The sequence below is a fragment of the Hyperolius riggenbachi genome, chromosome 8 (genome assembly GCF_040937935.1).
Source record: "Hyperolius riggenbachi isolate aHypRig1 chromosome 8, aHypRig1.pri, whole genome shotgun sequence".
NCBI lineage: Eukaryota > Metazoa > Chordata > Amphibia > Anura > Hyperoliidae > Hyperolius > Hyperolius riggenbachi.
Genome location: NC_090653.1, coordinates 162055869 through 162082640, shown reverse-complemented (window position 1 = coordinate 162082640; position 26772 = coordinate 162055869). Strand labels below are relative to the sequence as shown.

Below are 26772 nucleotides of genomic sequence, written 5' to 3'. Positions count from 1 at the left end.
TACACACACGGACAGATACAGTACAAGATCAGAAGACAAAGGCGGAGTCTAAATACAGGCGGGGTTCGGCAACGGGGTATCAGATATATCGAGGTGCAGAATCAGGAGGCAGAAGCGGAGTCTAGGAACGAGCCGGGGTTCGGCAACAGAGTATCAGAAGTATCGAGGTACAAGATCAGAGTTCAGGGGGATAGTCAAGGCAGGCAAAGGTCATAACAGATAATCACAATCAAACTAGTACTTTAGCTATCAACAGAATCTAGCTAAGTGTAGGATTACAGCTCCAGCTGGTCCCGGCACACTTGCGGATCTGACTACGGATCTGGGTTCTCCCACGTATGTGATCGCAACGCCAGACAAAGAGCAAGTGAACAGCCAGCAGTATATATACACAAGGACCTTTCCAGGACCTCCCTAATTGCTGGACCAATGAGAGTTGTGGAAAATGTCAGCTGACCCTCCTGGTCAGCTGACTCACTTCTGGCTGTTATTTAAACTCAGCCTCTGTGCGCGCGCGCGTGTCACTCTGAATCTTGGTGGACTATCAGTCCCAGCCACACCAGTACTGTCTTGCAATGTATCTTGTGAACCGCTTGCGGGGGCCGCCTCCAATGCGGATTGCGCCGTTCTCAATGCGGATTCCGCCGTTCCCAATGCGGATTCCGCCGCTCTGCCTAAGCGGCATGCGACGGTTTTTCCGCGTTGTGACGCCCTGCTGGACGCGGAAACAGCCGCCTCACTATGAGAGACGTCGGCTTTTCCGCGTTTCCTCACAGTACACCCCCCCGAGGAGTGGACTCCGGACAACTCCCACCAGGTTTCTCGGGATGTAAGGCATGAAATTCTCTCCTTAATTCGTCTGCATGCATGCGCGTCCCCGGTACCCATTGCCTCTCCTCAATGCCGTACCCTTTCCAGTGTACGAGATATTGTACCGAGTTTTGTACAGAGCGTGAATCTAGAATCTTTTCCACCTCATATTCGGGTTGGGCATCTACCAAGACAGGAGGAGGAGGAGTGGGACCCACCTGGACTGCTGGTTTAAGAAGGGATACGTGGAAGGACCTTACCCCCGCATGCTAGTGGGAAGATCGACGGTATAAGTAACATCGTTGATTTTCTTGGCAACCGGGAATGGACCCACAAACCTGGGACCAAGCTTATTAGAAGGTTGTCTTAGGGTCAAGTGACGTGTGGACACCCAGACCAAGTCTCCTGGTCGGAACCTCCACTCCAACGACCGTCTCTTGTCAGCCTGACCCTTCTGACTCAAAAAGGCCTTCTCCAGGTTACTTCTTACCGTCCCCCAAAGGTCCTTAAATGACCTTTGCCAGGCCTCCAGGGCTGGGAACGGAGTGGAGGCTATAGGTAATGGGGAAAATTTGGGTGATCTCCCCGTCACTACCTGAAAAGGAGAGAATCCGGAGGACGAGATTTTTAAATTATTTTGGGCAAATTCTGCGAAGGGCAGGAATCTGACCCAATCGTCCTGCGCCTCTGCCACATAACACCTTAAAAACTGCTCTAAAGACTGATTTATCCTCTCAGTCTGGCCATTGGTCTGTGGGTGATAGCCAGATAAGAAAGACAGCTTTATGCCCATGAGCTGGCAAAAAGCTTTCCAAAATCGGGAGACAAATTGGACTCCCCTGTCTGAAACTATGTCTTCGGGAATGCCGTGTAATCGGAAGACATGAGTGATGAACAACTCGGCCAATTCCTGAGCCGAGGGGAGTCCTTTCAAAGGCACAAAATGGGCCATTTTGCTAAAGCGGTCGACTATCACCCAAATGACCGCCATACCTTTAGATCTGGGAAGCTCACCCACAAAATCCATGGACAGGTGGGTCCACGGCTCACTCGGGGTGGGCAAAGGCTGCAAAGTACCGACAGGTGCCAGCCGGGAGGGTTTACTCTTGGCACATATCACACACTCCTTCACGTATTCCTTGCAATCCGCTGCCAAGGAAGGCCACCAGGCGCATCTGGCTACCAGATCCTGTGTTCTAGATGCCCCAGGATGCCCTGCATTCTTATGCGCATGGAACATCTCAAGAACCTGGAGGCGAAATGGCAGAGGAACGAACAGGACCCCTGCGGGCTTCCCTTCCGGGATGTCTTTCTGAAAGGGAGCCAACGTCTCCCTCCAATCCTCCCAAGTTCCAGTGGCTGCCAGTATCAACCTCTGGGGAATAATGGTCTCTGGAACGGAGGGCGGTGCTGTCTCTGACTCAAAACATCTGGATAAAGCATCCGCCTTAACATTCTTGCTCCCCGGGGTGTACGTAATAATGAAACTGAACCTGGAGAAGAATAACGACCATAGAGCCTGACGAGGGCTCAACCTCTTAGCCCCCTCGATGTACTCTAAGTTTTTGTGATCGGTGTAAACCGTGATGGTATGCTCAGCTCCCTCTAACCAATGTCGCCATTCCTCGAAAGCCAATTTAATGGCCAGGAGCTCCCTGTTGCCAATATCATAATTCCTCTCTGCAGGGGAGAACCTGCGAGAGAAATAAGCACACGGGTGCATTCTTCCCTGCAAGCCTGACCGCTGAGACAGCACAGCCCCCACCCCAACCTCCGAGGCATCCACCTCCACAATGAACGGGAAAGACGTATCCACATGTCTGAGGTTGGGTGCTGAACAGAATAGGCCCTTCAGGGTGGCAAAAGCATGTAAAGCCTCAGGAGACCAGTGAGTGGTATCTGCCCCCTTCTTAGTGAGACTGGTAAGGGGAGAAATGACCGTGGAGTACCCCTTTATAAACCTTCTATAATAGTTGGCGAAGCCAAGAAAGAGCTGAAGGGATTTCAACCCAACCGGCTGTGGCCACTCCAGAACAGCGGAGACCTTGGCAGGATCCATAGACAGGCCCGTGGTGGAAATTATGTACCCCAAGAAAGCGACAGATGTTACTTCAAAGATGCATTTTTCAAGCTTTGCGTATAAAGAGTTCTGCTTTAACTGATTCAAAACAAACCTCACATGGTTTCTATGTTCAGAGAGGTTGTTGGAGAAGATAAGGATATCATCTAGATAAACTAGAACAAATCTCCCCAACACCTCCCTGAATACCTCGTTAATGAGTTCCTGGAAAACGGCCGGAGCATTACATAGCCCGAAGGGCATCACCAGATACTCATAATGCCCGTCTGGTGTATTAAAGACCGTCTTCCACTCATCGCCCTTTCTTATGCGTATCAGATTGTACGCGCCCCGCAAATCTAGCTTAGAAAAGATCTTAGCGTCTGTAATCTGTGTGAACAAATCGTCTATCAGTGGCAGCGGGTAGCGATTTTTTACTGTAATTTTGTTAAGGCCGCGATAGTCGATGCAGGGTCGCAGGCCTCCATCTTTCTTTTTAACAAAAAAGAAACCTGCTCCAGCAGGCGACCGGGACGGGCGAATGAAACCCTTGGCCAAATTTTCACTGATGTACTCCTGCATGGCCAATTTTTCGGGCCCTGACAGATTGTACAAATGACCCCGGGGTAGTACACAACCTGAACGGAGATCAATGGGACAATCGAAAGGGCGATGTGGGGGCAATTTGTCTGCTGCCTTGGGACAGAACACGTCGGAAAATTCAGAGTACTGGTCTGGTACCCCTCCCACCTGAATTTTGGTTTGCCCTAAGGTCAACTTCCCCAAACACCGCTGAAACCACGAGGTGACCAAGTAGTTAACTGACCCGTGGCCCAGTCTATTTGAGGTGAATGGAGTTGCAACCACGGCATGCCTAGGATAATAGTGGAGGTAGACATGTGCAATGCAAAAAACGATAATTGTTCCCCATGCAGTACCCCTATGGTGACCTTCACCTCCGGAGTCTGTGACAGAGCACGATTGCGTTGCAGAGGGGAATCGTCTACTGCCGTGACCTGAATGGGGGGTCTCACAGGGGTGAGAGGAATACCCAACTCCTGAGCAAACTCAAAGTTCATAAAATTGGCCGCTGAGCCCGAATCAATAAAAGCCTCAGTGGCCACAGATTTATTCTCCCATGTAACTGTACAGGGGAGAAGCAATTTCTTTTCTTTGAGGGGTGAAAATGGTGTGCCTAGGGTGTCACCCCCCACTACTCCTAGGCAAACTCGTTTCCCGACTTGTTCGGGCAGTTTCGCACCCTATGCCCTGCTTCTGCACAGTATAGGCACAGTTGTTCCGTCATTCTCCGCCTTCGCTCCACCTGGGTTAATTTCGGTCGACCAATCTGCATTGGTTCGGGTAGAGGCAAGGCCGGAGGGGATGAGACAGACGGAGATGGCGTTACTAGGGGTGCAGCGGAGGGTGCCGCATAAGATGTCACCCTGACACGGTGACTGCCCCGAATCTGCCTCTGATGGCGTAATCGACGGTCGACTCGAATGGCCGATGTGATGGCCTCATCGACTGTCCTGGGCTCGGGCAAAGTTAACATTAGATCGGAGACCTCCTCCGACAACCCAGACAAGAAGTAATCCATCAGGGCAAAATTGTCAAATCTGGCGGTGACTGACCATCTGCGAAATTCTGCCGCGTAATCCTCGACTGAGCCTCTGCCTTGTCGCAAAAGTTTGAGCTTCCGCTCAGAGGTTGCCGCAAGGTCAGGGTCGTCGTATATCACTGCCATGGCCTTAAAAAATTCCTCTACCGAGGTCAGAGCTGTATCAGTGGGAGGCAGATTGTATGCCCAGGTCTGGGAGTCACCAGTTAACAATGTTTTAATAAAAATGACCCGTTGGGTCTCAGTCCCCCAGGATCGGGGTCTCAACTCGAAGTAAGATAACACTCTACTCTTAAAATTCCGGAAGTCAGACTTGTGGCCGGAAAATTTGTCTGGTACGGGCATCCGCATGTCATCACTAGGAGGGGATCGCACCGAGTCAACTGACGTCTGAAGGGTTTGCACAGAGCCTGTTAGGGCATCAATTAAAGCTTTGTGCTGGCCCAGTGCCTGATGGATGGTATCCACCGAAGTGGCAAGCACAGTCAGAGGGTCAGCGCGTGCGCCGATCTGTTATTTGGTCTGGCGTTCTGTAACGGTCGGTGAGCACAGAGAGGATCTGATCACCGGTGATCTGCAGTATCACTGGGAATACAGATGTATACCAGATTATACGTGATCTGCAGTATCACCGATAATCCGATATACTAGCTAACCTCTGTTCACCTGAGTAGAGTGTAGTGTTTGGTGTAACAGTAACGTTTAGAGGACTAGGCCTCAGTGCAGCAAGGAGTACTGCACAGATTCCTTCCGCAGACCTGAGCTCTCCAAGACGGGAGGAGTCAGACTGACAGTAGGAAGGATGGTCTGAAAGTGACACTCAGGAGGAGGTGTCACTGACAGGACGGGGAACCGCCTTCAATAGTAAGGTCGGTTCTCGAGGTCGGACAAGCCAGGTAGTACACACACGGACAGATACAGTACAAGATCAGAAGACAAAGGCGGAGTCTAAATACAGGCGGGGTTCGGCAACGGGGTATCAGATATATCGAGGTGCAGAATCAGGAGGCAGAAGCGGAGTCTAGGAACGAGCTGGGGTTCGGCAACAGAGTATCAGAAGTATCGAGGTACAAGATCAGAGTTCAGGGGGATAGTCAAGGCAGGCAAAGGTCATAACAGATAATCACAATCAAACTAGTACTTTAGCTATCAACAGAATCTAGCTAAGTGTAGGATTACAGCTCCAGCTGGTCCCGGCACACTTGCGGATCTGACTACGGATCTGGGTGCTTCCACGTATGTGATCGCAACGCCAGACAAAGAGCAAGTGAACAGCCAGCAGTATATATACACAAGGACCTTTCCAGGACCTCCCTAATTGCTGGACCAATGAGAGTTGTGGAAAATGTCAGCTGACCCTCCTGGTCAGCTGACTCACTTCTGGCTGTTATTTAAACTCAGCCTCTGTGCGCGCACGCGTGTCACTCTGAATCTTGGTGGACTATCAGTCCCAGCCACACCAGTACTGTCTTGCAATGTATCTTGTGAACCGCTTGCGGGGGCCGCCTCCAATGCGGATTCCACCGTTCTCAATGCGGATTCCGCCGTTCCCAATGCGGATTCCGCCGCTCTGCCTAAGCGGCATGCAGCATTTTTTCCGCGTTGTGACGCCCTGCTGGACGCGGAAACAGCCGCCTTACTATGAGAGACGGCGGCTTTTCCGCGTTTCCTCACAGGTTCTTAACAAGATGGTCTCAGAATGTTACAGATTATAGGACTCATGGATGGATATTAAGTTATTCCATATGTTCTGCAAATTGTTTCAGAAAGAGTTTATTGCTATGAAATTATGTAAATCTAATATAACCAAGTATGTTGCTAGTATCCTAGAAGATCTGGGGCACCGCTGGGCACAGCAAAAATGGGCAATCATGCAACACGCTATGCCCGGATCAGCAAAGTGGGCAAGGTCATGATGGGTCATGGGCGGGCCAATTATACATGAATCTAACAGCAGTGTAAATCAGGCAGTATATCTGACTAGTAAAACTTTGGATGAAGCCCCCTTTTCTTTAAAGGACATCCGAGGTGACATGTGACATGATGAGATAGACCTGTGTATGTACAGGGCCAAGCACACAAGTAACTATGCTGCTTTCATTTTTTTCTTTCTTTGCCTGATAGAGTTAAACATCAGGTATGCAAGTGACAGTTTCTGTTCAGGTCGGGACTGAGTCGGACTATAGCGTAACCCTCACGGATGAGGAATTATAGCCATAAAACATTTTTCTAGCAGTAAATGGCTTCTGACAGCAGGAAAGAGATAAAAAGGGTTAATAGTTCATAGATTTTAGCTCTGGCATACTTCAATGAATGTGTCATTGAGCAGAGACAATGAAAAGTATTAACTTAAGAAGTAGATTTGAATTTAAAATAAAACCATGGGATGTCTTAAACAGTAATTTTTTGGAGAAGAAGGATAACTTCAATTGTTTATCTCATCAATTTATTTTCACCTTGGATGTCCTTTACTGAAAAATGGGGCCCAAGTTACCATGCAAACAGCCTTATGAGACAAAAAAAAACAGACATCTTCTGCAGCATCCACTAATATTAATAACTATACAGTTATTAAGCAGGAAGATCCCTGAAGTAACAATTAAGCAAGCAAGTTGCCCCAAAATACATAATTCAGCAGTGTGTGTACTAAACATCTCAGTTAGCAGCGTGTACCCCCAAAATACATAATTAGTTAGTGTGAGCTCAAGTCAACACAATTAGGCAGTATGTCCTCCCAAAAAATACACAATTAGACAAATACCTGAACATAATTAAGCAGAGTCTGACTTTTTCCCATATATAATTAGGCATAATCCACCCTCAAATCCCCAAACATTATTAGGCAGAGTCCCCCCCCCCCTTCCCCTCTCAAACACCTATACAAAAATTGTCAGAGCCCCCATAGATCCCCAAAAATAATTTGGCAGAATACTCCTTCCGATATAGAAGAAATTAAGACACGTTTCTTGCAAAAGGTATTGGCGTATTAAAACAATACTATAACCTACCATATAAACGTACCCTATATATTGCACACACCCATATACAATGGACAGGCCCTACTATTGCTGCCAGCCTATTCTAGACTTGCTGTGCTGCATAACAGTCCTTGCTAACTGCTGCTAAACTGAAAAGTCCAGCCATATTCATTGGGACTATAACAAGCAGAACTATGCAATCTTCGCTGGCCAGCATAAAAAGCCTTCACACGTCCATAAATATAGTGCTTGTTAAAAGAAAAGCCACGATCTCACCACTCACCACTCCTACCCTCACCCACATGCACATGGGGGGTAATCGCGTAGTCTCCAGAAGCCCCTGGTGACGGCTCGGAGAAGTAGCAGCCTCAAAGACTTGCTAGTTAGAAGCGAGTTTCAGAGAACTCCCAGACCAATCTCTAGACAGGTATGTATACAAGGGATGTATAAATGTCAGAATTGTAAATACTGTGGTCATGTCATAGAGGGTGATACCTTCAGCGACAGTTTGGGTCAAGTACATTTCAAAATAAAGGATTACATTACATGTGAGACCAAAAAAGTGATTTAATAATTAACTTGTCCATGTAACAAGATATATACAGGGGCGTAGCAATAGGGGGTGCAGAGGTAGCGACCGCATCGGGGCCCTTGGGCCAGAGGGGCCCCAAAGGGCCCTCCCTCAACTACAGTATTAGCTCTCTATTGGTCTTGTGCTCATAATAATCACTTCTATAGATACTATGAATAGTGGTAATAATTAACAAGCTGTTCCCCATCCCCTTCTTGCACCTCTGACACTGTAGTTGCCATTGGCAGGTTTTGGTGTGCTGTATCAATTGCTATGTATGGAGTGCTTGGGGGGGCCCATGTAAAACTTGCACCAGGGCCCATAGCTCCTTAGCTACGCCACTGGATATATATTGGTAAAACTGGAAGAGAGCTGAATGCCAGGATAGGTGAACACCTCAGTAATATAAAAAATAAAAACAAAAAAAGTGTTGTTGCACAACATTTCACTGAATGCCATAACAGTGATAATAGAGGTCTTAGATATAGAGGAATTTATAAACGGAACATATGTCCTAGGCGCGGAGATTTTGATAAAATTCTATTGCAAAAGGAATGCATGTGGATCTTTAAATGCAATTCTATGAGTCCGCATGGTTTGAATGCGGACCTAAATCTGGGAGTGTTTCTCTGAATAGCATTCAGTTTGCTCGTCAGTGAGATTGCGCCGATGTTTGCGATGTGTTTGACCTCATAAGCATACATTTTGTGGGTTGGCACATGGGGGGGGGGGGGGGGGTGTTATTCATCTGGCAGTGTTGCTGTGGACTGTATTTAAGTTGTGGCGGGTGTCTGGTGGTCCCTTTTTCCCCCTCCTCCCCCCGGCCCTTCATAAGATTTAGTATTAGGCCAATGAACGGCATTTGTGCTTGGTATGGGTCTGCAGCTTTAAATGCATAAATGGGATGCAATATAAATGTAAGCATTTGTTAAACGTGTACTTATGCAAAAATCCACAAGATGGAGTGCTTCCACACTTTTGCTTGAAGTATAATTGAATTCCAATGCAAATGATGTTACAAGGGCATGCAGCTATAAAAAGAACCACTAGATGGTGCCAAGCGTAACTATGCCATTATGTCCTGAAGAAATTGCTGTTTATGCAATGAAACCGGTAGACTAAGTTTGGCCAAGCCAGGCCACCATCCATTTCTCATCCAGGAAGTTGCTGTGAGTTTTCCTACTACACTATCCCAGCATCCTGAGGCCTGAAGCCGGTGCAGTTTGGAAGAGACAATGTTTGCAGCATAGTGGCCCCCTTCTGGCATGTGGGGACGCCCGCACTTTGCAAGTCCATGTGAGAAGGGGAGGTTGCGGCCACCGTCACAAGCGACCACCGCAAGGCTTCTGGAGACTACGCGATTACCCCCAATGTGCACGTGGGTGAGGGTAGGAGTGGTGACATCCTGGCTTTTCTTTTAACAAGCACTATATTTATGGACATGTGAAGGCTTTTTATGCTGGCCAGCAAAGATTGAATAGTTCTGCTTGTTATAGTCCCAATGAATATGGCTGGACTTTTCAGTTTAGCAGCAGTTAGCAAGGACTGTTATGCAGCACAGCAAGTGTAGAATACTCCTTCCCCCAACTCCAAGAAGGAGACCATCTTGATTGAAGTTTGTATGCCCCACAAATCCCTGGAGTCAGTAAATCAAAATTCTTACCTGCTGCCTGGCTCCTTGAGACAGTTTTCAGCAGTAGAGCTACAAATTTCTTGCACACCAGTCATTAAACCGTGGAATCATGGTATAGTAAAGTCTCAGGTAGTCACCCAAGACTGTCATCACAGATAGCCTTGCCAAGCGGATAATCTCATTCTGACTGCTGCTTTTCTTCTAGCCCGCACATAGGAGATCCTATGCTATTTAACCCCACAGTAAGATTGGGACACCACTACCGAGGCCTCAAATCTCTGCCCTTAAAGAGAGTCTGAAGCGAGAATAAATCTCGCTTCAGACCTCAGAGTTAGCAGGGGCATGTGTTCCCCTGCTAAAACGCCGCTATCCCGCGGCTTAACGGGGGTCCCTGATCCCCCAAATCCCCTCCGTAATGCGGGGGAGCGCTTCCTGGTTGGGGCAGGGCTAACCGCCGCAGCCCTGCCCCACGCGCGTCTGTCAGCGCGTATCTCCGCCTCTCCCCCGCCCCTCTCAGTCTTCCTTCACTGAGAGGGGCGGGGGAGAGGCGGCGATGCGCTGCTGATAGACGCGACTGGAGGCAGGGCTGCAGCCATTAGCCCTGCCTCCAGGAGCGACCAAGTCTGCGACCAAGTGTCGCAGTGGGGGGTTTGGGGGTCAAGGGACCCCCGTTTAGCGGCGCTATTGCGGCGGTTTAGCAGGGGCACTATGAGCTCTGAAGCGAGATTTATTCTCGCTTCAGAGTCTCTTTAACGATGCAACCAAATATAACAATTTTATATGCATATTTAATATTATCCTACAAAATGCAGAAAGAGCAAGAAATATTAAAAGGGTAGTAAATATACTATTAATACTTACATGCAGCATAGTACCAAAGTGGTATTTCACTCTGCATCTCAAGGGTAGTAGATCTAATTCCACATTTAAAGTATCTGCATAGATATTGCATGTCTTACCATTGGATTTCCTCCAGGTATTCCAGTTTTCTACTAGAACATACTGTGTTTTACTATTCATGGGAAGAGTCTTGCTCCGTACTGATTTTAGATCCAACCCCAGCCCCAGGGATGAGATGAGATGAATCAAAGTGAATGGGAAAAGGTGAGGATGGGGAAGATTCTATCAGCACACATTCCTCTACTCGAGATTGCATTGAAAGCTTCTTTAGGAGAGGATGGGCATGATTCTGTCTACTCTATAAAGATACAGTTTGTGTAGTTTATTTAGTCCTACATAAATGTATACTGTATGAATATACGGTATGTCACAAGAAGAAGCCATCCTGGATTTTTCCACATAATAGCGTATTCTAAAAAAAAATGTTTGTATTTTTAGGAAGCCACTATTCTCACAGCAATCTTTCCATCATCTGGTGGTGTCTTCTCTGTAGGAAGATTAATGCTGGGCCACATGAACTGCTCAGTGGATTGTGCCAAAATTTGGTAAAATGGCTGTATAAATTCACCTTTATCTTGCCAGCACTGGATATTTCTGGCCCTAAGCTTTTTTTTCTTAAAAGACCACTATCACGAAAAAAGTAGGCAGTTAAAATCTGACAGAACCGACAGGTTTTGGGCCAGTCCATCTCTTCATGGGGGATTCTCAGGGCTTTCTTTGTTTTCAGCAGTATTTCCTGAACAGCAGTTTAACTGCCAAAATAGTAAGATACCGGCCAGCCTCCCTACTCACTTGCACACTATTTTGTCAGACTTTGCAACTGCTGTTCAGGAAATACTGTTCAAAACCAAGGAAACCCTGAGAATCCACTATGAGAAAATGGACTGGCCCAAAACCTGTCGGTTGTCAGATTTTAACTGCTTACTGTTTTTGCGATAGTGGTCCTTTAATGGGCATCTAGAGTTATTCTCTGTGCAGGGTGCTTATTCTCGTATGTCTTACAGGGTAGGGGCGGAGCAGTGCTTTTCAGCGCTGCTAGATTTGGGCGCAGCCGGCGCCTCCATAGACTACAATGGGAATCACTCCTATTGCAGCGCTCAGTGAGTAACGTCTGCTCCGTCAGAAGACGGAGCCGAGGTTGCTTAAAAACATAATAATTCGGCCTCCAGCAATCGCTGGAAGCCAAATTATTTCATTCCCCCACTATCCATGGCGGCCTGGAGGGGGAATAGTAATTAAATCGGCCCGGACTTGTGCAGAAGCAGGATCAGCCATATACCGCTGTATCCTGCGCCCAAGTCTACTGGCATCGATTTCAAATGTACTCTGGTACGGGCGTTGCTAGGTTTCTGGATGGGTGTAGTAGTCAGCATTCAGCAAAAGTACTTGGCTGGGAAGGAGGGCCTTTGGAAGTTATGCTTAGCATGTATCAGGGTTATGCTAGGTTTATGGGAGATAGTATCTAACACTGAAGGGTTTGCTAGCTTTTGGACAAAGTGTAATTTGCACTGGAAGGGGTTGGGGTAGAATAGTTTTAGTATCAGAAGGAGTTCAATTTAGGTTTAAGGTAAGCAAACGCTGAATTCTGCTGCAGGGAACCATACTGACAGCTCATGACCTTTTCGGCACTGGGTTTCTCATCGTATTTCTGCATTACCCTTTGTCTACCCTTGGTGGAGGGGTGTTACCCCTTGTTTCCAGCTACCACATAGTGCAACATCTTAACCCGACTGGGGTCAGGGTTGTTCTCCCCACTGGCCCACACAGTGGTTACCACTATAGCGGGCTCTCGTTTTTTCCCCTTTTTTTCCCCTTTTTTTTCATGTAATCTGACAATTATAGATTATTATGAAATCAAGAATAAAAATTGTAGGATACAGGAGTAATAAGCTTATTAGCGCTCCCATAGATGGTGATGCTAAGGTTTACTATTGCTTAAAATTGTTTCTCCAGAGGTCATAGGGCAAACCCTTCGAGGGCTGAACAGTAAATGCCAGATGTTAAACATAATTTTCTCTAATGATGTAGAATATCTGAGAGTGATAACAAACACTTGTAGCTCACATATTCCCAAAGTAATGTATATAATGTCTGCAATGGTCAGCCAGTATGTGTCTAGCTGAGCTGTAGCTAGGCTGGCGTTATATATAGTGTACTGCAGACATTATGTAGCTCACTGTTCACTTTATTATCCATCTAGTGAAGTCCTGCAGGAAGTAGACATCTGTTCCCATATTACATCTTGTGCTGCTGGCTCGGCTGGAGAAGTAGACTGGCTACAGCTGGAGTCTCTACATATTATTCATCGCTGTACAACTGTTTGTGTATTCATGTTTATATTCCTCATGTAAGAAATATGTATGGAAAATGCATAGACATCTCATAAGTATAGGAGGGTCAGATTAAGGGGGAGACCATAGAACCTCATGTCAGAAGTACGATGAGTTCAGCCATAGAATAATATGCAGCTGCTGAGCCTTATTACAATAGCTTTAAAAAAAAGCCATGACATTAATAAAGCACTGATTATGTTGTTGAATTCAACATTCTAAATGCTATATAAAAAATAATGTATGTTGTTAAAGTTGAAATAAACTTTCATTAAAGAATTCCTATGAATGTGTTAAACAAATTGTTTTGGGTTTAAGATTATTTAAAATTAACTTAACTTTAGTCTACAGCCAGGTATGAATTTCTCCCTCTGCCAGGAAGTTTTGGAAAGGATTGGCACTGCAATTTGAAGAAAACCAGTGCTGTAATGATCACCATGTTTATAAATGGCTGATCGGCCAGATCACGACTTTATACTGTAGATCACCAAGTAAGGTTTGCCACTGTGAAAGAGGGCAACACCTTTGGCTTCATTGGAGCAGAATGCAATACTTGGCAAAGATCTCCACTTTAAAAAGTGACATTATGTGGCCACAATAAAAGTCAATGAAGGTGTTTTTTCTTCCAAGTCTGTGGTTCCACTTAAAGACTACCTCCGTATGCAAGAGCCTGTCATCCCATAGAGGTGTCTCTAGTACTAGCATAAGCTTATTAAGCTTATTTTTATTTTATTAAAAACTAAAAAAAAACAAACTTTTAGCTAGAGTTCTACTTTAAATTGACGTGAGACAAATGGATACAGCTGTATGATTATGTGTGTTTTTAAACTGGGAGTGTTCAGTATTGTTCCGTCACTGTTCCATTAATTGCAGGTGATAATACAATACTGTCACCTTCAGGAAGCATTTTGCATATTCAGTCATCAGCAACACAAAGAGTGTTATCCAATTAGTGATTTGCTGTATATAACTCTGTTCTTAGCTTGTCTACTGGATTATCTGTTTATCATAAAGTTATTTCTTCACAGTAAAAGCTACACAAACAGATGCACCATTCTAACTCTAAAATTACTACAATTATCCTCCAGTTACCTGACAGTCAGAGCAGGTTTACAGGTGGCCATACTCTGATCAAACTATTTCCGATCTACTTTTTTTATCAATTAGAAAGCATTGTGTAGATAAAGAACTGATCAATCAGTGCTCCACATACTGGAATCGATATCCTATAGATAATGTGCTGTCAAACTGTTCAGCAAAAGAGTCATTATACCAACCCTCTTCTCCCCACCACCAAGCTGATGGTGCGCATGTTCAGAAACACTGAATCAATTGAAATATCACTGAAATGCACTACATTTTTAAACAGTTTTTCATCCTGTTTGATCGAACACTTTTCATTGTCTGGCAGATATTGATTGGTTTAAATCAATTGAACCTGCAAAATATGAATTAATTTATAATTGATTCGATGAAAAGGTAAAATCTATTGGCGGATTGAACATCTAAATGGATCAGTGTATGTTCATCTTTAGGCTAGGTTCACAGTGGTGTGTGGAGGTGCATCCCAACAATGCAATGTATCACGTATGCAGTGCAGAATAATGGCGGGCATCATCCTAACATACTGCATGCAGTGCATTACCACAAAATGTGTGCTTTAACATTGTCAATAGCATACTTTTCACTGACTGTGTGTGATGGAATGCATGGATTACATGCAGTGCCTCTGTGTGTGATGGAATGCATGGATTACATGCAGTGCCTCTTTGTGTGATGGAATGCATGGATTACATACAGTGCCTCTGTGTGTGATGGAATGCACGGATTACATGCAGTGCCTCTGTGTGTGATGGAATGCACGGATTACATGCAGTGCCTCTGTGTGTGATGGAATGCATGGATTACATGCAGTGCCTCTGTGTGTGATGGAATGCATGGATTACATGCAGTGCCTCTGTGTGTGATGGAATGCATGGATTACATGCAGTGCCTCTGTGTGTGATGGAATGCATGGATTACATGCAGTGCCTCTGTGTGTGATGGAATGCATGGATTACATGCAGTGCCTCTGTGTGTGATGGAATGCATGGATTACATGCAGTGCCTTTGTGTGTGATGGAATGCATGGATTACATGCAGTGCCTCTGTGTGTGATGGAATGCATGGATTACATGCAGTGCCTCTGTGTGTGATGGAATGCATGGATTACATGCAGTGCCTCTGTGTGTGATGGAATGCATGGATTACATGCAGTGCCTCTGTGTGTGATGGAATGCACGGATTACATGCAGTGCCCCTGTGTGTGATGGAATGCATGGATTACATGCAGTGCCTCTGTGTGTGATGGAATGCACGGATTACATGCAGTACCTCTGTGTGTGATGGAATGCACGGATTACATGCAGTGCCTCTGTGTGTGATGGAATGCATGGATTACATACAGTGCCTCTTTCCCATTTGTGTTGTGTTCCTGCTGTAAAGGATCATAGTATCCACATTGTGACATTGTGCGCAATTTTTCCAACAATCCACGATTTTTTGTGCAACAAATGATCGTTTCGGTGATCTTGTGACGGGTACGTGTACGCTATTAACTGAACGGCGTTTTGCGATGTATGTCGATTACGACCATCACAGCGGATTGGATTTTGCGATTGTTTGGCCTACCGTGTGCTGTCGCCTTATATTGTCTGTTCCCACAGGTAGGAAGATGGATTGGCGAACGCTCGTTCACTGTGAGGTTCCCCGATCCCTCTTCCGGCGTCTTCAGGTGAGTATTCAGTTTTACAGAGAATGCAATGCCCACTGTGAATCTAGAGCAAGATTGTAAGCCTATAGATTGTAAGCCTTTGGGCAGGGTCTGCCTCCTTTTGTGTCCTACCTGATCATGCACCTCCATTACTGTGTACCCATGCTATGCATCTGAGTGAACCTAACTTGCCTAATCTCCATGCTCCATCCAGTGACTGACTAAGCATTACCTGGTACTCATACTGTGCTGCATGATCTGGTCTTTCTTGTATTCCGGTATTGTCATTTTGCTGTATGTCACCCCTAAATATTGCCTGTAACCTAAATTAATGTCCAGCGCTGCGTAATATGTTGGCGCTTTATCAATACAATAAATAATAATAATAATAATAGAGCAAGACAAGCTAGTATCTGTCATCTACTGAGCATCTATTTACCTTGGCCGATGTGATCCGGTGTCACTGTGATTGTTCTCAGCATTGCTGAAGGCTGACTTGCTTCCACATCTTAAGCAGTGCTCCGTTTTCCAAACTTCTGTCCTCACAACAAACTGCCACAGTGTAGAGTCTTATAAGCAGTGAGCAAAGCACATAGAAAGTCTGCATCTCTTCATTATTGTGTAGAAAGAAGTCAGGAAGCCTCTCTGCCCAGAGTGCTCTGCTTCATTCCATCACAGTTTCTTCTTCTGTATGTCTCTCTGAATGTCCTAGGACATTCTTTTCAGAGTTTTCCAGCCTGAATGATGTCAACAATAGTGGGGGAAGAGCTCTAATATGACACAGGGGAGGGGGCAGAGTAAAACCTGGACAATGGACACCAGTGAATAGGCACGCATTCACATATGATACCATCAGCTAATGTTCATAGCCAGGCATAAACACATTTTTAAAAAAAGACTTGATGTTAGACATGATCTAAGCATATAATCTAAAGAAAATCTATTAAAAAAAATGTATGTTGACTGATGATGCTCAGCCATTTTGTTGATCAAACAATGATTGGACATCGCGTTTTATATCACACTGATGCTGGTGGTGAAACGAGGGAGAGGTGGCAGCAGCAGGGCTACCATCAGAAATTTTTGGGCCCCATACTGGGCAAAACTACTGCCTCTCCCCCCCCCCCCCCCTTCCCTCACTTCCCTCTCCCTTTACATGGCAAATCACAATATTTGAAGGCCTGAACACACTAACATCCATGTGTCCTCTTTTCATGCACTCGCATAACTGGGAGGGTTCTGCATATGCTCAGGTAGTTAAGTCTGTGACTGCGCTTGCACAGTACAAACCTAGCTAGATGGAGGATGTGGGTGGCCCGAAACAGTGCAAGCGCAGGGCCATACAACCCAGTTGGATTGTGCAGATTTCAAGGGAGCTGACAGACTACAGAGGGCTGGAAGGAGACCCAGGTAAGTAAAAATCCTTTTCTCCCATTCGTCTCAGGTTTACTTCAACTAGTTCGCGTTTCACGGTTTTTTACTCCTTAAAGGGAACCTTAACTCTAAAAAAAAAGTGAGTTTCACTTACCTGGGGCATCTACCAGCCACCTGCAGCCATCCTGTGTCTTCGCAGTCACTCATGGCTCCTCCGGTCCCTCCTCCGGACCAGCTAGTTTCGTTTTTGCCGACTCAGAGTCGGCGGGCCGCCACTCGTACCTTTGCACGCATTCCCACTGGTGCAGGAAGCTATCGCGGACATTAACATGTACATTTTTATGCATAAAAATGTACGCACAAATGCACGTGTTAATGTCCGCGATAGCTTCCTGCACCAGCGGGAATGCATGCAAGGGTATGCGTGGCGGCCTGCCGATTCCGACTCGGCAAAAATGAAACTAGCTGGCGGCAGGGGCCCGGAGGAGCCGTGAGTGACTGCGAGGGCACAGGATGGCTGCAGGTGGCTGGTAGATGCCCCAGGTAAGTGAAACTCACTTTTTTTTTTTCTTTAGAGTAAAGGTTCCCTTTAAGGTTTCTGACATTTTTTACACTTTAGCTTTGTCGTTTTGATACAGCACTAACCTTTTAATTACTTATACTATCTTAGTGATATATATCTTGGTTTTTCAGTACAATCTAGGCTTTCTTTGGGTAATATTTTTTTCCATAAACTATTTTATTTTGTAGTCATTTTTTGGGGAAAAATTAGGCGTAAATGCAGAAAATACACGTTTTCATTTTTCACCCTTTCTTATTTTCACATAACTCATCCCACAGTTATAAAACACATCAAAATGAATTTTTTGGCCCTTGCTGGTTAAAATTATACCCCATATGCCATATTTTATTAATAGCATGAGCACATGGCAGACTGATATCCCCATCCTGCGAGTCTGTGGCGATAGGGTGTGTTCGCTAGGGTGACAGTTCGGGGCCATAGTACTGTTGTATGGATGCATCACTAGGCAACAGCAGAGCGATTCATTTGTAGAACATTGGAGCCCCAAACATTCGCCCTAGCGATTGCTACAGGCAGCAGTCATTAAAAGTTTATAAACAGGCAGGGCCGGCCCGCCCATGAGGCGGGGTGAAACGTTTGCCTCAGGCGGCGCTTCTGAGGGGGCGGCACCCGCCCGTCCGTGGGTGTGGAGTGCCGCCCGAGCTGGAGGGAATAGCGGGCAGGAAGGGGGTATTGGGCCTAGCGGCGGGGAGGGGGGTCGGACCCCCCCCTCCCTCGCCTGGGTCCCCCGTCCTCCGCTCCCCTCCAGCTTGTTATGCGCGCTGGCTGGCTGCGGCTGTAAGAGGCAACGGGCGGGGATCACTCACCTCTTCCTCGTTCCAACGTGCGCTCCACTGGCGTCACTTCCTGCGGTGTAGCAGGAAGTGACGTCAGTGGAGCGCAGGCTGAACGAGGAAGAGGTGAGTGATCCCCGCCCGTTGCCTCTTACAGCTGCAGCCAGCCAGCTCGGGCGGCCCCCCCGCACCCACGGGGGGGGGGGGCGCAGCGGCGATTTCTTCAAAGTTTGCCTCAGGCGGCAAATGGTCTAGGGCCGGGCCTGTAAACAGGAATAGGTATTGCAGAGGTTAACAATGGGTTAGTAGGTTAGGCTGGGGTTAAAAATTAGGTGGGGATAAAAAATAAAACACTTTGTTACTTGTCATGTTACTTTATTTATTTATTTTTTCACTTTTACAACTTTTTTTTGCCTAACTTTATTTAATGATTGTTGCTAGCAATAGCAACAATCCTTCACTTCTAACAAAGGATTGTGCACATACACGAGCGTGCACAATCATGTGTGCACGTGCACGCATGCGCATGCATGTGCACGCATGGCGGGCATCGATTTTCAATGCAAAAATGCACAAAATAATTAGCGAGGTTATTCACAAAGAATGGGTCTGACAAAATAAACTTTAGATTAAATAATCAAGTAGTAACATGCCTCATGATAATTCATCATGTAGTCAAATGCCGCTAGATAAAAATATTAAGTAAAATCAGACAATTGCAGCGCTTCTCTGTTGTACAAATAATGTGATTAGGCTGCTAGGAGAGATAGTAAGCAAACACCCACAGTCTTATTAAAAAAGGAGAAATCTATAAATACATGGACTCCTGCGCACTATGCAAAGAGAATTTCTTCGCTTTATTAGAGTAAAATCAATTAACCAGCTGAGCGGTCTGGACAAGCTCAGCTCGTCCATCACCGCCGGAGGCTGCCGCTCAGGCCCTGCTGGGCCGATTTTCATCAAATAAAAAGCAGCACACGCAGCCGGCTGAGCCCAGCGTAGCCGGAACAAAAAGTTCCGGCCAGCGCTAAGGGCTGGATCAGAGGCGGCTGACGTCAGGACGTCGGCTGACGTCCATGACGTCACTCCGCTCGTCGCCATGGCGACGAGGTAAGCGAAACACGGAAGGCTGCTCATTGCGGCCTTCCGTGTTACTTCTGGCCGCCGGAGGCGATCAGAAGAACGCATCCGGAGCGCCCTCTAGTGGGCTTTCATGCAGCCAACTTTCAGTTGGCTGCATGAAATAGTTTTTTTTTTATTCAAAAAAAACCCTCCCGCAGCCGCCCTGGCGATCTTAATAGAATGCCAGGGTGGTTAAATGAATAAAATTCACAGTAAAAAATGGTCAAGGATGTCTCTATCGAACATTAGAAAACCCACCCTTAGCTGTCCTGCGAGCAATCTCACACCTCATCCACACCACCATACACAGATAATTGGATCACAGGGATCGCTTCTGCAATGTTTCTGTAGATAAGCCTCCTTCTGGCTCCTAAATCAAGATAAAATGTATAAAAACACCAATATCCATGTGTAGATAGCATAAGACATTCGAAATCCACTTGTATTTTGGCAATCCTAAATCGGTTTCATATCTTGCACAGTTTATGTAGAGCAGCACAATAGCAGCATTCAATAGGAGTGTATCTCCTGGTACTCACGGCTCCACTCGATTAGCGAAACTGCAGTGAGGGGCCCACGGCTTCTGGGGGCCCTGGGCCCCCCCAAAGCGCTGGAAGGGCCGCATGTGCTGGCTGCAGGCCTTTTACTCACTAACCAGCACACTGCGTTCCAGCAGTGAGAGAAGAGTGACATCAGCGCTTGAACGTGGGGAGCAGATGAGTGAGCCCGCTACAGCGGACTTTCTATACTGGGGCACACCTATACTTGGCCACCTATACTGAGGGCACCACCTGTACCTGGCTACCTAACCTGGGGCACCACCTATACTTGGCTACTTATACTGGGACACCTATAGCTTGCTACCTATACTGGGGTCACCTGTACCTGGCTAAGCTATACTGGTGCACCACCCATACCAGGCTACCTATACTGGTGGCAACTACACCAGGCTACTTATACCGGGGCACCACCTATAGTTGAATACCTATACTGGGGGCACCTGTATCTTGCTGGCCTATACTGGGGCATCAGCTATACCAGGCTACCTATACTGGGGGCATCTACATCAGGCTACCTATACTGGGGCACCACCTATGCCTGGATACCTATACTGGGGGCACCTATACCTGGCTAGGGCAGGGGGACGAGCTGAGACAGAAGGGGATAAGAGGTAACACAGGGGGATAAAAGAGGCACAGGGGGGAACAGAGGTGGACAAAAGAGGCACAGGGAGAAAAGAGATGATACGGGAACATGAAGTCACACAGAGGGACACAAAAGAGGCACAAACTGAGGTGAGACAGAGGAGGACAAAAGAGGCACAGGAAGAAAAGAGGCGGACAAAAGAGAACGGATAAAGGATAAGAACGGACCTACAAGTTCCTATCTCCAAGTTCCTACCTGTATTTTGCTAGTATTTGGCTCCACCCACAACGTGCCATGGTCACGCCCACTTTTTGCCACATCACACTGTGCATGCTGCTCTCTTCAGTGTCAGAGCCATTCCCCTTTTTCCACCGCAGGGCACATCGTGCATGGACACGGGGGTGGGATGGCTAGTGGGTGGGCACAGCAACCAGTGGTTACCCCCAGGCCTGATGATGTGTGAGGGGCCCCAAAATTTCTGATGGCAGCCCTGCTTACGTCCATTGAGTTCAACCAGAGAACAAAGTACAACACCAGTCTGCTCCCTCACATACCCCTGTTGATCCATAGGAAGGCGAAAAAACCCTTAAAAGGCATGAACCAATTTGCCCCAAAAGGGAAAAAATGCTTCCTGACTCCAGATACAATCCCTGGATCAACATCACTGGGCATTACCTATCAACTGTAGCCATGGATGTCTTTCAACACAAGGAAAGCATCTAAGCCCCCTTTAAAGAGAGTCTGAAGCTAAATTAAAAATGGCTTTTAAGCTTATATTCAGCAGGGGCATGTTTGCCCCTGCTAAAACGCTGCTATCCCGTGGCATAACGAGGGGTCTTTATCCCCCAAATCCCACTGCTACCTCAGGGGAGCGCTTCCGTGTGAGGCAGGGCTATGAGCTGCAGCCCTGCCTCACACACGTCTATCAGTGGCGGATCTCCGCCTCTCCCCGCCCCTCTTAGCCTGCCTTCGCTGGCGGGGAGAGGTAGAGATCCGCCGCTGACAGACACGTGTGAGGCAAGGCTGCAGCTCATAGCCCTGCCTCACACGGAAGCGCACAGGGCAGCAAAATCCGCGACTAAGTTGGTTGTTGATTTTGCAGGGGGGGATTTGGGGGGTAAAGACCCCTCGTTATGCCGCGGGATAGCGGCGTTTTAGCAAGGGCAAACATGTCCCTGCTAAATATAAGCTTAAAAGCCATATTTAATTTGGCTTTAGACTCTCTTTAAATGCAGGTATAGAATTTGCCATAACTACTTCCTGTGGCAATGCATTCCACATCTTAATTACTCTTACTGTAAAGCACCCTTTCTTATTAAATGGCTAAAACGTTTTTTCACCATGCGCAGATCATGTCCTCTAGTCCTTTGAGAAGGCCTAGGAACAAAATGCTTATCCGCAAAGCTTTTATATTGCCCTCTAATGTATTTATACATGCCCCAGGTGAGTAAATGTCATTTTTTTTTTTGACTTAAGTATTCCTTTAATTAGATCCCCTCTAAGGTGTGTTTTCTCTAGAATAAATAAACCCAGTTTATCTAACCTTTCTTGGTAAGTGAGACCTTCCTTCCCTTGTATCAATTTTGCAGCACACAAAAGCAAAGCCACACACCACAGGGGAAGATACCAGGCCGCAATTATTTCTCAAAAAAGGTAATACCCAAACTGTACCGTGATGTTGAAAGGCAAGTGGTGTCATCTCTGGCACACAGCGTTGGGTCAAGGGTCCATCTGATCTGACCACGTAGTCTGCAAAGCACGGTCAGGCCTGCCCGAAAGACTAAGTCAGTCCTCACACACAGCATCTCTGCCTGCACGCCGTGTGACTGCCTGCTCCAAGACTAAGTCGCTTCCCACACAGCATCTCTGCCTGCAGGCCACTTGACTGCCTTCTCCGCCACCACCAACAGGGTCCAGGACTCCAGGCGGATTCCTGAATTTTTAAGGCTGCTGCTAGCAGCGGCCGCTATAATAATTTTTCTGGTGCATGTACATGCCTGCCTAATTTTTCTGGCTGCACTGCAGCTGCAACCACAAAACAAAAGGCATGTACATTTGTCAATTCCCCTCTGTGATCGTTACCTTGCCGCGGTGAAGGGGCTTACGTATCACAATGAAGCAGTGACAGATGGCTATATGAGTGTCTTGGGGGGGGGGGGGGGGGCACACCTAAGATAATAAGGTCATTGTGGACAGACCAAATTCAATCAGCTGGACAGTCACTGTTCTGTCATTGAGTACCTCAGCCCGGCGACCATATGGGCTGGAAAGCCGCCATCACCTGCACTCTCATCTCGGTGCGCACCAGTCTAGCACGGCCGTCACTACACAAACTGCTGTGTGCGGTGCGTTACACAGTGAGTTTGGTCTTTCAGTGTGAACCAGTACACTAATTACAATACCAGATTGATGTTTACACATGCAAGATGTTTTAAAGAACCTTAGGCCTCCAATTTAGCATGCAATGTGATTTCTGCCCTTAGAACGCTGCTGTGCGTCTATCCCACTCCCCCATGCAAAAAATCAGATGTTAGACCCCTTGAAACATCCTTTCCATCACTTTTGTGGCCAGCATAAATGTTTCTAGTTTTCGAAGGTCGCCTCCCCATTGAATTCTATTGCGGTTCGAAAAGTTTGCGGAGATTCGCATTCAAGGTTCGCGAACTGAAAATCAGGTTTGAGCCATCTCTACTCCTAAGTCCTTCTTAAATTTTGATGTCCCCAACTATATCCCATTTGATTTGTATGGTGCTAGACCATTGGTACGACCAAAATGCATGACTTTACATTTTTCAACATTGAATTTCATCTGCCATGTATGTGCCCATATAGCCATCCTATCCAGATCCTGTTGCAATATGTCCCTATCTTCCTGAGAGTTGATGATTCTGAACAATTTTGTATCATCTGCAAAAATAGCAACATTGCTCACTACTGCATCTACTAGGTCATTAATAAATAAATCAAAGAGCACTGGACCCAGTACAGACCCCTGTGGGACCCCACTGCTAACAGTCTCCCATTTTGAGTACGATCCATTGACCACAACTCTTTGTTTTCTGTCCATTAGCCAGTTTCCTATCTATGCACACAGACTCTTTCCCAGTCCTTGCAGCCTCAACTTTTGCACCAGACTTTTGTGTGGAACAGTGTCGAAGGCCTTAGCAAAGTCCAAGTATATCACATCTACAGCATTCCCAATATCCACATTAGCGTTCACTACCTCATAAAAGCTGAGCGTGTTAGTCAAACAGGACCTGTCTTTAGTAAACCCATGCTGATGCTGGGAAATAAGATTATTTTCTACTATGAAGTCATGTATAGTATTTCTTAGCAACCCCTCAAATAGTTTGCATACAACTGATGTTAAGCTTACTGGTCTATAATTTCCTGGATCTGATTTTTTGCCCTTCTTAAATAATGGGAAAATGTGGGCTGTACGCTGGGGCATCTCTAGCCATTTTGTCACTCCAGGTGAGAAATTCTGTGGCTCCCCCCCGGTGATTGCCCCCCAGCCCCATACCCTCCACCCCCGTGGTGAACCCCGCCCCCAAGACCCCCGAAAATCATAATGCAGCAGTGTTTCACCGGAAAATTAGAAAATAAACTTATTGCTGCATGGGTTCACCAGAAAATAGTTGTAATGCAGCAGAGTGTTTCACCATAAAATATACTTATTGCGGCATGCACTCACACACACCACACACAGTACACATACACCACACACTCTATACACACACACACACATACAGTACACACACATTATACACGCACACACACCGCACACAACACACACACACTATACACAGTACACACACACACGCACACTATAGACACGCACAGTACACACACACACACACACACTATACACACGCACACACACTATACACACGCACACACACACCATACACATGCACACACACTATACATATGCACACACACTACACTATACACACACACTACACTATACACACACACTATACACACGCACACACACAGCACACTATACACAGCACACAGTAGACATACACTATACACAGTCCCAGTGGATTGGCGTACAGCCCACGTTTTCCCATTATTTAAGAAGGGCAAAAAATCCGATCCAGGAAATTATAGACCTGTAAGCTTAACATCAGTTGTATGCAAACTATTTGAGAGGTTACTAAGAGATACTATACATGACTTCATAGTAGAAAATAATCTTATTTCTCAGCATCAACATGGGTTTAATAAAGACAGGTCCTGTTTGACTAACATGCTCAGCTTTTATGAGGTAGTGAATGCTAATATGGATATTGGGAATGCTGTAGATGTGATATACTTGGACTTTGCTAAGGCCTTCGACACTGTTTCCCACAAAAGTCTGGTGCAAAAGTTGAGGATGCAAGGACTGGGGAAGAGTCTGTGTGCTTGTATAGGGAACTGGCTAATGGACAGAAAACAAAGAGTTGTGGTCAATGGATCATACTCAAAATGGGAGACTGTTAGCAGTGGGGTCCCACAGGGGTCTGTACTGGGTCCAGTGCTCTTCAATTTATTTATTAATGACCTAGTGGATGCAGTAGTGAGCAATGTTGCTATTTTTGCAGATAATACAAAATTGTGCAGAATCATCAACTCTCAGGAAGATAGTGTCATATTGCAACAGGATCTGGATAGGATGGTTATATGGCCACATACGTGGCAGATGAAATTCAATGTTGAAAAATGTAAAGTCATGCATTTTGGTCGTACCAATGGTCTAGCACCATACAAAATAAATGGGAGACAGTTGGGGACATCAAACTTGGAGAAGGACTTAGGAGTACTCATCGACAAGTTAAATAATCGTACTCAATGCCAAGCCATTGCAGCTAAAGCTAACAAAATTTTGGGATGCATTAAAAGGGAAATAAAAACTCGAGATGCTAGCATAATATTGCCCCTGTTTAACTCTCTAGTAAGGCCACATCTGGAATATGGAATTCAGTTCTGGGCACCACATTACAAAAAAGATATTGCAGTTTTAGAGCAGGTGCAGAGACGAGCAACAAAATTGATACGTGGTGTCACAGGAGCCCTAGTGGCTGACCGCACTTAGCCTTCTAAACGGTGCCAGCGCACAGATCGTGCGATCTCTGGTCGCAGTCAATGCGCAGGAACCGTTAAGAATTAGCCGCAGACAACTCAGAAGGGAGCCTGTGAGACACGGGTGATTACAACTTCACCCACTGGTTCAGAGTAAACTGCCACCACCGCGGTTACCATAGTACCATGGAGCCCACTAACTGACTGACTAGTCCTGCGAATAAAACGGTTAAACACACGGTATTCTGTCTAGCCAACAACAAACAAACAGTAGCGTATCTTCAGAGACCCGGGATCAGTTCTGTGTGTGCTGATAAGCAGGGTAGCGGACAGTGAATGACTTGGAGAAAGTCGTTTATTCACGCAATATAAATAATTAATATATACAGACAATTATTAAAATCAACAATTATTAAAACAGTAATAGCCAGTATAAAAAATAAAAGAAGGGAGAAAAATACTTAGTTCCTGGAAAGATGTCCTTTTTGTGGGAAAAACAGAGTTCTGGGTTTCAATCAAAGTTCAGAGTTCAGACCAGGTGGATGCCAGCATATCCTCAAGCTGGCACCGATGAGTTCAAGATGTTTTCAGGGTGGAGGACACTGAGTTTGGCTCCTCTGCCATGCTTATGCCCCTGATTCAGTAGGAGGGAGTGAGGGCGGGGAGCCACACACCTCCTTAGAAGATGAGATGAGCCCTCCCCTTGTCCTGGGGACTAGAAATCATATCTACCCATATATGGGCTCTATCTCACAGAACCGTACAGGTCAGGGCAGATTTATTAACATTTTCAGGTCTGTGTCGATTTACCCAGCGTCCTGATACCAGACATGAGGGGTGGGACCCCTGTGGTATCATCAGGGCACTTTCAAACTGCCTAACTGGCAGTCCTTACCTCAGAATGTTCTGAAACTTCCTCAGAACCAGCACCGGGGCTCATGCTACACTTCCCCCACGTTTGGCGAAGCTGCCATCTCAGGAACCCCAGAAATATGACAGATCTGGGAAGTTATGGATATGCTATGAGACTCAGGTTATTCCCAGGCAAAGGCT

At 46.3% G+C, this 26772-nt stretch overlaps 2 protein-coding genes across 4 annotated transcripts in view; one reads left to right on the top strand and one right to left on the bottom strand.

Moving 5' to 3' along the window:
• The window catches only part of LOC137527171 (diacylglycerol O-acyltransferase 2-like), a 102151-nt gene extending 88970 nt beyond the window's left edge, over positions 1–13181 (top strand). Inside the window, exon 8 of the mRNA XM_068247645.1 lies at positions 12773–13181. Within this exon, the coding sequence (XP_068103746.1) occupies positions 12773–12792 (20 nt within the window). The 3' untranslated portion in view covers positions 12793–13181. The remainder of the gene's footprint in view (positions 1–12772) is intronic.
• P2RY4 (pyrimidinergic receptor P2Y4) overlaps positions 1–16353 on the bottom strand; it is a 28452-nt gene extending 12099 nt beyond the window's left edge. The window contains exon 1 of one of the 3 annotated variants that reach the window (XM_068247639.1): positions 16094–16353. The gene's annotated coding sequence lies outside the window, so the exon portion shown is untranslated. Of the gene's footprint in view, positions 1–7498; positions 7583–16093 lie in introns of those variants that run through there. The other 2 variants (XM_068247640.1, XM_068247641.1) reach the window with 2 other exon arrangements.
• Between the last annotated feature and the right edge of the window lie 10419 nt (positions 16354–26772).